The sequence below is a fragment of the Syngnathus floridae genome, chromosome 17 (genome assembly GCF_059516105.1).
Source record: "Syngnathus floridae isolate MCC-2025c chromosome 17, RoL_Sflo_1.0, whole genome shotgun sequence".
Lineage (NCBI taxonomy): Eukaryota > Metazoa > Chordata > Actinopteri > Syngnathiformes > Syngnathidae > Syngnathus > Syngnathus floridae.
This window is the reverse complement of record NC_142429.1, coordinates 1,167,818-1,178,214: the sequence shown is the minus strand read 5'-3', so window position 1 is coordinate 1,178,214 and position 10,397 is coordinate 1,167,818. Positions and strand designations below refer to the sequence as shown.

The following is a 10,397-nucleotide window of genomic DNA, read 5'->3' as shown; positions in this document are numbered from 1 at the left end:
TCTATCGGGAATTCACCGAGGTAGGTTTGCTTAAGAACTCTGAGCCGGACTTGGACAGTCGGCAGAGATCGGGGATCGTGAGTCTTGCGCTTTGCTTAGATTAGCAAAGACTCTCCGTGGACGGCAAATTCATGCACAAAAGGTGGGCCCAGATCTCAAACTAGATCTAAAACTCAAGCTTGAAAAAAGGCTCCTTCAATGTTTGAAGCATTTTGGAACTGACCCACTGTAACAACCCCCCACCCCCGCCCACACACACACATACCCATCCCCACCGGGATCTTACAGGACAAACTGACAACACCTCTTTCTACTTCCTGTTTTATTCACATACAAGTGAGTCCCCCCTTCCCCCAACACTCGCAGATGGTTCAATTTTTCAACTCCTTTGCAAGCTGCCTTGTTCAGACAATGAGCCACCCCTCCCACCATCTTGCCTCATCCCCAGTCCCTAAAATGCCTCTCTGGTGAAGAAAATAAAGCTCGGCTATCCATTCTCTGGTTGTTGCAAGTCTTCTGAATCAGGGTTGGCCCTACATCAGAGCCCTGTCTTTTTCTTGACCTGTAGCCTTCCTTGCTTCCTTGATCCCTCCCCCTGCGTTGTGCTTAATGTCAATTCTTGCGGTAACGGTTTTTGGGCTTCTCCCCACAGCCAGTAGCCTCACAGGAAGACAGGCCGGGCTGCTTGCCGGAGTTGATGCTGCTCAATAGAGCGGGCAACTCGTTGGTGATGGCCTTCTCGATCTTCTCCAGCAGGCAGCCTCCAATGTAGGAGCACTGGGCTGACAAGGGTTTGAAGCCGACAATGGCATTGATGCCAAAGAAGTCGCGATAGGCGTCGCGGTTCGGCAGATCGAACTTGCTGACGTTGGTCTTGGCCAAGATGGATTTGAAGATGTAGAACTTGTCCGGGTCGTCAACGATCTCCTTAAAGACAAGTTCCGGGTCGCTGAAGAAGCTCATCTTCTCCTTGAAGGTCTGGACGTAGCGGTCCACCAAGAGCCCGTGGATGCGAACTCTGATGCCGTGCTGGCGGATGAAAGCGATCTTGTTTTCCATGCGATTTTCAATTACTTGGTTGAGATCCTCCAGCAGGGAGATCTCCTCCCGCTTGAAGAGCTCACGACTGGTGTCGGCGGCGTAGTCGTAGGGCCAGAAAGAGCTGACATAGACCCGGGGCGGCTCCGTCACGTTGATGAGCGGCGCTAAGCTCCAGAACAGTGCTCCGTACACTCGCATCAGGTCCTGGGTGGCCAGGTTGTCGGCCTTGTTGAGGATGATGCGAATCTGCGACTCGCGCCCCTTCAGCTGGCGGAAGAGCATCTCCAGTTCCAGACCCACGTCCAGCTTCGTGGGGTCGAAGACCACAAAGATCAGATCGGCACGGTCGATGAACCACTGGCAGACGTCGTTGAAGGGGTAGCCTGCGTGGAAGGCCACCACTCGACTGAGCTACCCGCTGTTTGCTGCCATGCCATGCTACCATTTGCCGCGCCATGCCGCTATTTACCGCACCATGATGCCAAACGGGACCTCACCTCTCTCCTGCTGCTTGCGGTTCTCGATGATTCCTGGCGTGTCGACAAAAGTCACACGCTCCAGCAGCTTGTGGGGCATTTCGATCCCAATCAACTTTTCCAGGAAGTTTTGCCCAAATTTCTCCAGCGGGGAAAAGGAGCGAGAGCTGTCCGCTGCCATCACGATGCCCTCCACTGATCGGATCTTTTCGCCGTGCGTGATGACGGTGAACTCGGAGGTGGTGGGCTCAGCTCCTGATAGAATTCCGACCATGAAAACCACACACATCAATGGCACCAAATGAGCGAATGCTCGGCGTGCAACCTGTGTACAGCTGGTAGGGGCTGTCGTTCAAGCCCAGGAGGTAATTAATCATAGAGGACTTTCCCACACTCCAGGGTCCCAGGAACAGAACCATGGGCTTCGATGTGATTTCGCCATCTGTGGGACAAGGGGAAAGAAAGATGCTAATGCATCCCAGTTGCTATGCTCATGACGCAATTAGGAAGCAAAACACAAATAGAGAAGCAAGCACTCGCATTTGGAGATGGCGTCTTCCGAGTCATTGGGCATAATCCAAAGGGCAAGGAGATGAGTTTGTCACCAACTAAATGAGCTAACCTTTAGCTTCGCTTCTTACTCTTTCTTCTTTGTACTTTTCCGCAGTTTGTCTGCCTCTTGTGGTTGAGTCTTGGTACCACAACAGCTAGCTGGTTGGGGGGGGCGGACAATTGGCGATACGGTGACGTGCCAGCGGTCACAACACATTTGCCGGTCCTTTCATATTTTAAAAATCGGCTTTGATGATCAAAATACGCCAGCGTGTTCTTGGCTTGAAAACTGCTAACTGAGATAATTAAGCCAGAATGGGGGGGGGGGGGGCATTTTGAGCTTGTTCTGTACGTGTAAAAATGCAACAAATGTGCTTTTGATATCGTTTGTGGCTCTGCGGTTCTATTTTATTTTCAGAATTGGCCAGATCCACTGTCACAGATCCCCCATGCGAGAGCAAAGAGGGCTCACATACAGGCCGGCCAAGGACAAACCATTCGAGCATCAAGACTAACACGTAAAAGCATCATTCAAAGGAGTGTCACAAAAGCAAGAAACCTGCAATTAGCCGCACGATATCGCGTGTGAGCAACTTGAGCCCTTTTGGCCCCAGCAAAACGGAGCAAGACCATTTCAGTCCTGTCACCCAAAGCCATTCGAGTTTTGCTCAAGCCACAAGTGCACATGCTGCAACCCCCACGCGTTTGACGCCATAACAGCGAGCATTGTTTTTTTCTCCCTGACGCTGGCCACAACTTTACGTATACTTGCACGAGTCGACAGGATCCAGAAGGAGAGCCGCGTGCTGTGCAGCCAATGTTGTGGCCAGCGATGTGAAGGCCAATGAGGGAGGGGAAGGGTGGGCCGGAAAGGGGCTGAGCGCTTGAGGCAGTGCCATGCGCAGCTAAGCCCCAGCCGCACCCACCTGTGGCTGCGTCCCCCAGGGTTCGTCCAGGGTAGGCTGTTGGGGGAGGGGGGGAGTCGAGGAGAGTGAGGAGAGCACGGTGAGGGACGAAGACTATGAATGGGTGGTATATGAGATTCTGACTGCAATCTGGCTTTTCATGACGCTTGAAAAAAATATGATTTGGTGGCTTAGGTGCAAAACGGCAATGGACAGAGCAGAAAAGTCATTTCAAACGGGAGAGCTTTTAAATGGAAGGAAATGAACCAAAAGGTGCACAAAGCTAACGGGAAAGTTAGCTAACGGGTTAAGCGGGAGTGGGGAACATTTTTCCATGAATGACAATTCTGTTTCCTATGTCACCAGTGTTTCTCCCTCCGTAGGTTGAATATGTTTTAGGGTGGCACGGTGTGCCCGACCAAATGCAATCAGTGGCGCTGCAGATTCCCCACCCCAGAACAAAGAGCTCATGTGGTGTAAAAAATGTGTTTCAGTCACTTGAGCAACCCCAACAAAGACAGATGTCCCCAAGGCCGTCTTGGCGGGCACTACCTGATATCTCGTGCTGCCTCAGCTCGTTGTACTTGTAGGCCTGCTCCATGGGCTTGATGGAGGAGTGGTAGATCTTGCGCAACCTCTGCACAGCCGCTGGAGGAACAAGACGCAAGGGATGCATTTGCAATCATTTGGGTGGGGAAAGCAGACGTCGGTGGTGGTCAGTCTATCGAAGCTGTTGGCTACAAATTGCAGTTGACAAAGCACAGCAAAATCTTGAAGACCACCAGGCCACGTGAGACTCACTTGCCCCGGTAGGTGTTGCAGTTTCTGTTAGAAACAGAGCTCAATGGGCTACGCCAAACCTGGGCAAATTACGGCCCGCGGGCCACATCCGGCCTTTTGTGCGTCCCTGTCCGACCCGCATGAGGCAAATCGTGATTAAAAAAAAAAAAGAATTGTGTCGTGCGTACAATACAACTGTTTCGCTTTCATTTTGAAAGGCGTCGCACTTCCGTGTAGCGTGCGTGCATGTGAGCTGTGCGTGTAGGAGAACAGCGCGAAGTAATGCTGCCCTCAAAATGTGTGCTAACGCGAAGAAAAGAAAAGTTGACAAGGAGTGCCGTGTTTTCAACAAGACATGGACTGCCAAGTATTTCTTTACAGAAATGAAAGGTAAAGCCATGTGCCTGATTTGTGGTACACAGGTCGCTGTGTTTAAAGAATATAATTTGAGTCGCCATTACATGACCAAGCATGAGAAAAAATACATCTGTCTGATAAACAGGGCGCATCAGAGGCTGATGCATTGCTAGCAAAACTGCAAGCCCAACAAGGACTTTTTATCAAGCTTCACACCCCGAGATGGAGCATCTTTGTCATTTGAGGAAAAGTTAAAGAAGTTAAGAATAAATTGTACTGATTAATAATTGTTTTTTTATTTGACCTTTACACCACAATTTCACATAGCTTAATATAAATATAAACAGAATAATTGTATTCTTCTAATTACCAGTACCAACTATTTAAAATAAATAATTTAGTGCATTTTACAATGGAAGAAAATTGAGCAGGTTTAAGTTATCGTAGGTGTGGCCCTCTGACACAACTCAGGTTTTTCATGTGGCCCCTTGTAAAAATTAATTGCCCACCCCTGGGCTACGCCCATTACAGTGGAGGGAGGCCAGTATTGGAGCTCAGTGCTTAAGCGCAAGTCCAGCACCATCTGCTGGATCTGCTGCGTTTGGGCCGACTCACCTGCATAGTCTGCTGCTTTTTCCTCTGTGGCAAATCGCAGAGTCTCCTCGATGTGAGACCTATCTCTGAGCACGGACGTGAGGTCTTCTTCTTCCTCTGTCGAGAGGAGCAAACGTGTCAACTTGGGCTCCGCAAATGGGGAAAGGATACACGTCGCCCACGTCAAGGCAATGGCCACATGACCTACCGCATGCCTGTTTGTTGAGAACACCAATATTTTCTTGATTAATTCCACACGAACCACACAATTTCTTGTTTCCCACCCATAGGCAAATAATGAGCGTCCTGACCGATCGATACATTCATGGTGCAAGCCTGCAACTGTAAACTGGATTGCAGACCTCCTGCCCGTCCATGTCAAATCTACACCCGCAACGGCCAAAGAATGTTTGGCAATGATCAAAGAATGGACCTCACGGTTCGAATGCTTTTGGAGGGAAGTAGATGACGACGGTGCTTGCGAGTTTTCAGCACCCTAAGAGAAGCATTCCTCCTTTGAACGTGGGCGGCATCACCGAGGACGGCAACATCGGTGCCCATCCCGTCCACGAGGTCAACCGCTGGCTTGCAGAGTGAAGGCAGATACAGGCAAATATGCGTTCACACAATTTAAAGGACACTGGGAAAGCCACGTCAGCACAGGGAGAACTGCCAACTCCACACAGGAAGGTCGCGGCCGCATTCCAAGCTCGCATCACTGTTGTCAAATGATCCATTCCAAAGTGGCATCAGCTTTACAAAATGTTGCACGCAGTCGCTACTGTCCGGCTGTACCTCATCAAGCGAAAGCAAGAGCGAGGAAATCAAATGGCGACGTCATGTCCGCTTTAGAAGCTCTCGGATGACTTCGCTCACAGCTATTAGTACACCAGGCAATCTCCTGAAAACAGACACTCGTTTGGTGTGACTATGGACAAAGATAAGAGCGCCACAATCTGTCATATTTAGCCACCAATCAGACACTTTTCGGACTTTGCCGGAGTGACAGCCCTTGCGTGCGCTGGCTTTAGCAGGCAAACCTTGGTGCTATATATACCCATACACACGCTATGTCTAGTTAGGAAGACGAGCGTGGCGATTTCGTGCAAGCAAAACCATCCATCCATCCGGCAGGCAGGCAGGCATCTACATAACTGGATGGAACGCACGAGTCGAGCCACGTCGCCGTCATGTTATGCAAAATAAATATGCAACATAACGACATTGATATTCAGCATGTGGCCTTTCTATTTGTACGTATAACGCGTGATGAAGTGGCCTTTTATATATGGAGCACCAATGGAGTATTTAGATTGAGTACCAAGTAAAATCCTGAACTCAAAAACGTTTGAGTTTGATGAATGGAATTGCCATTTTTCCATCCTAACCCCAAGCGTTTGCTCAGAAGAACGTAGAACTCTTCAATATTGTACTGCACCAAAATCAACACTAAATGATAGGAAATAACAATCGGTGATACTAATGTCATCAAAGAATCAGCATAATTGGGGCACTGCCCCATAAAATTGGAACAAAAAGTCAAACACATAAATAAAAACTGTTATGGGACTTTATTTGGAACTCTACACCAAATACAAATATGGATTTATACTAGGGCGGGCGGCGCAATCTTGGGAAAACATGCGATTGTTGAATATGACATCGATATTTAACATGTATCTTAAGAAATAACTTTTTTTATCTTTTTTTATCTATAATCTAATTCTTATACGATGGGGAAGAGTTGATGAATATGCTCAGTTTTGTTGCGACCTTGAAGTAAATTGCCTCCCAAAAAGCCTCTGGGATCAGTTTACAGTGCTGGTGAAGGTAAATTCAATTAGAGTGACCGCCAGGAGCAACTGGCAAGTTTTTTTGGCCACTGGACCAGAGACTGAGAATTCAACCACATTCACAGGGTCCCATCCAAAAAAGACAAAAACAGTCCCACCCACACAGGCAGCGGCACGCATGTGGTGCATTTAGTGGAGACAAATGCTGTCGCCATCGCTGCTGCGTCCACAACATCACCCAGAAATTATGTTTGGCAACAATAAGAGTACATTTTTGTCACAAAAACTACAATATTTTGGAGGTACTGTTTGTCCTGCACGTCATTCCAAAATATTATGCCTCGTCACATTTGAAAACGGGCCTGGACAAGAGCCAGTGCAAGACTGTACTCAGTCCATTGGCCGTCATCTGTCCCTTTGCAATATCGTGAGCCTTACTTATCAGGCTACATGTTGTTTTTACAAGAACACGCGCGTCTCTCTCGGCCACGCCGGGACAGTAACAGGTGGCCGCGTTGGCGGCGCCCCCACAAATAGCCCCACAATGGGTCTAAAGGCGGACACACGTTCGAGTAGGTGGGACTTCCTATTTTAAGCATGTGGACAACCAGGAGACAGCCACTTGCTCTTAATTCTACGTTTTCTATTTCCATGGCCACAAAACCCCCAAAAGTGACAAAAAAGCCTTTCTTTTATGAATCTCTGCCGCTCATTGTGAAATTCATTGACAGCGACTCAAGCCACAAAGCAAGGAGAAACCTGGAGCGGCTCGTCAAGGCCTCCCGGCGTGGCGGTGGGGATGTCCCAATGGTGCCACATTTTCATTTTCCATTTCCCGGCCTGAGCGGGCCTCAATTTTCCAATGGAGGTGACATCATGACAATAAAGGTATTCTATTCTATCACCATGTCAGTGCTGTTCATCAGAGCGGCAGAATGATGGCGTCAACGGAACAAGGAGAAAAGGAAATCGGCGATGGCACTGCGTCCGAGTGCATCAAGTGCATCGTCCATCAGCAGCCACGTTGGCAATGTGTCCGATTGTCCCAAGCAATCTCGCTAATGCTTCGATGATGGAGTTTAACATTGAGCTTGCGGACACCTGCATGGCAGAGCCAGAGGCGGGCACGGCCCCTCCCGCTTGGAGAATGCATGTCCCTACAAGGCCGAGGGTTGGATTGTGACAGTGCAAAGTGACAGCAGCTGTGTGTAGGCCAGGGTGGGAGGAGTGGAGAGACAGCAGTGTTGGGTTTCAGGGGGCCTTCCAATCTTAGACACCTGACTGCCGCCTGGAATAAAAAGGCCCTGGCGACGGCTGGGCTGCCGGGGAGCTCAACGCCATCCCAAGGACGGGCAAGGGTACGGGCCGGACATGCGTGCGTTCGGCAAGAGCGGCTGCAGTCTGCCTCCAAACGTGTTTGGAAATTCAATCTGGCCCACGTAAGAGAAAAATGGAATTGGAAGTTTTAAGATGGAATGCGCACTGTCCAGCACATTGCCTTCACGTGTGTGCGCACTGCTATGAAGAAGTTTGTTGATGTCCGGAGCCCTTACCTGCAGTGGCCTGCAAAAGCAGCAGCAGCGAGACGAAGCAGCAGACGGAGACCATGCGACCCTTCATGGTGGCGGCCAGGAGACCTCTCATAGGCCCGCATGGTCTATATATGCACCAAGGAGGGAAGGTTAGAGGGCAGGCGGGCCGAAGAGGCGGGGCCTGGAGATTGCCAACAGCTGTGTGTGTGTGTGTGTGTGTGTGCGGGGGGGGGGGCATCACTGCAGGCCCAAAAGAGAGCCGCACATGTGCCACTCAGGGTTATTATAGCTTTGGATTTTTCTCATATTAGCATTTATTTCCTTTCCACTTTTCTTTTGAAATTTCACTGAAGTTTAAATTAGGCAAACTCTCTTGCTGGAAAAGAACCAAAAAACGGTAAAAGCCCTGAAGTGTTTCCCTTCTTCCTTTTGGGGCAAAATGTTCAAGTTCTATTGTTTTGTTGTTTTAATTTCATATGAACTTGTAAATAGCACTCAATTTATTGTTTCATGACAAAATCTGGTTCAAATGATTACCGTAATTGCCAGACTATAAACCGCACCGGATTATAAAACGCACCAGCAAAAATTCAGGGATATTTCAGTTTTTTTCTTACATAAGCCACACCGGTCTATAAGCCGCACGTGCACACGAGTTTTTTACCTTTTTAACATTTTAATAACATACTTGAACATGTCTTTCTAAACATTGCCTGTGACGCAGCAGTAGTACCGCAGCAACGCGGAAGTGTGCACACGAGTTATTAGCAAAGAAAGACTGGACACAGAAAGTTTTTTTAAAGCTTTAATAACATACCTTAACATTTCTTTCCAAACACTGCCTGTGACGCGGCAGTAATACCGCAGCAACAGGAAATAACACAGCAAAGTCACTGAGACGCGGCGGTAACACAGCAGCAACACGGTAGCACAGCACTAACAGGGCTGATTAAAAAAACATACCAGTAAAAGTAAAAAAAGAGCCGTCTTCATCTTCCTCCTGTGCACTGAAACCATCGAAGTCTTCCTCCTTAGTGTCCGATTGGAATAGCGTTAGATATCCTTCGCCTCACACTTTCTCAGTCTCTCTTTCGTCGTCGGTTTTATGCATTTCTTCGAGTGTGAAGTGGGTCTGTTCATGCTAATCTTATTCATGCGCTAAATTACATTAAACTAGCGAGCGACACGTATAGCTTAAAAGCGGCATCATAAGCATTTCTTTTGTCCCCCATAATGACGGTTTGTGTATAAAAGCTTCCTGTCTTTGTGTGAGTGCGGGTGTATGCGTGATGTGCGAGACGATCAAAACACAAACTGGCACGTCTTCTTCGGCGCATTATCTCTTCTTCGTCTGTCTCGCTCTTGCTTCCTGTAGAGCGCCCCCTGGAGACCGGAGGCCGTAAAATTCCATAAGTACGCTCCAGAGTAGACGCAAGATAATGTCATCAACATCGACTGCCTTTGGCTTAAAAGCGGCATCATATGCATTACTTTTGTCCCCCATGATGACGGTTTGTGTATAAAGGCTTCCTTTCAGTAATGTCCGTCTTGATCACGTTCTGCGTGATGTGCGAAATATAAAAACAAACTAGCGTGTCTTCTTCGGCGCATTATCTCTTCTTCGCCTGTCTCACTCTTGCTTCCTGCTAGAGCGCTCCCTGGCGGCCGGAGGCCGTAAAAATCCATAAGTACGCCCCGCCGCCGTTTAAGGTTCAAAGTAACCTTCTGAATAAAATGCATTAAAAGTTCACATTCACTACAACTTGTTTTTGTTGAGCAAAATGTCAGAAGAATTGAATTTTAATGCTGATTGATTGGGTTTTAATACAATGCAGATGGTCCAAACAGCGCCACTGCTTTGTGTAATCTCTGAGTGACATGGCAGAGTAAGAGAAAGGGTTTAGAGCACAGGTGTCAAACTCAAGGCCCGGGGGCCAGATACGGCCCGCCACATCATTCTATGTGGCCCGCGAAGACAAATTGTGCATCAAATTCGTGTGTCATTACTAGAATTGCAAATTGTCTTCACTTTTAATATATAATAGTGTTGAGAGTAAAAGTGATCAAGTCATCACGAAAAAAAATCTTATATAAGCCGCACCTGACTATAAGCCGCAGGGTCCAAAATTTTGGAAAAAAGTCGCGGCTTATAGTCCGGAAATTACGGTATTCACTTGAGTTTTGAAACCAAACCACGTTCGATAATAAGTCCTTCGTTTTACATTGTCACTTTCACGATTACAAATGAAAACGCAACCAGTCCAGCTTTTGTGTACAAAACTGTACTCAGCTCGACAGAGCTGCAGAGAATGTTGTTGTTTAGCACTTGAGCAAAGTAAGCAGTCAGAAAACCAAAGCACCATAGAG

The 10,397-nt window shown here is 48.1% G+C and overlaps 1 protein-coding gene across 3 annotated transcripts; it reads right to left on the bottom strand.

Annotated features, from left to right (window-relative positions):
* Positions 1 to 305: 305 nt before the first annotated feature.
* Positions 306 to 8,168, bottom strand: srlb (sarcalumenin b). 3 transcript variants are annotated; one of them, XM_088358674.1, is made up of 7 exons: positions 8,052 to 8,168; positions 4,727 to 4,822; positions 3,527 to 3,622; positions 2,996 to 3,031; positions 1,843 to 1,959; positions 1,539 to 1,772; positions 306 to 1,424 (listed from the first exon to the last, which is right to left on the bottom strand). In XM_088358674.1, exons 1-7 carry the CDS (start codon positions 8,140 to 8,142, stop codon positions 613 to 615), a joined length of 1,482 nt encoding a protein of 493 aa, XP_088214800.1. In that variant the 5' UTR covers positions 8,143 to 8,168; the 3' UTR covers positions 306 to 612. The 3 variants fall into 3 exon arrangements, with proteins under 3 accessions (XP_088214800.1, XP_088214801.1, XP_088214802.1); XM_088358675.1 differs by lacking the exon at positions 2,996 to 3,031; XM_088358676.1 differs by lacking the exons at positions 2,996 to 3,031; positions 3,527 to 3,622; positions 4,727 to 4,822; positions 8,052 to 8,168 and adding an exon at positions 2,842 to 2,989.
* Between the last annotated feature and the right edge of the window lie 2,229 nt (positions 8,169 to 10,397).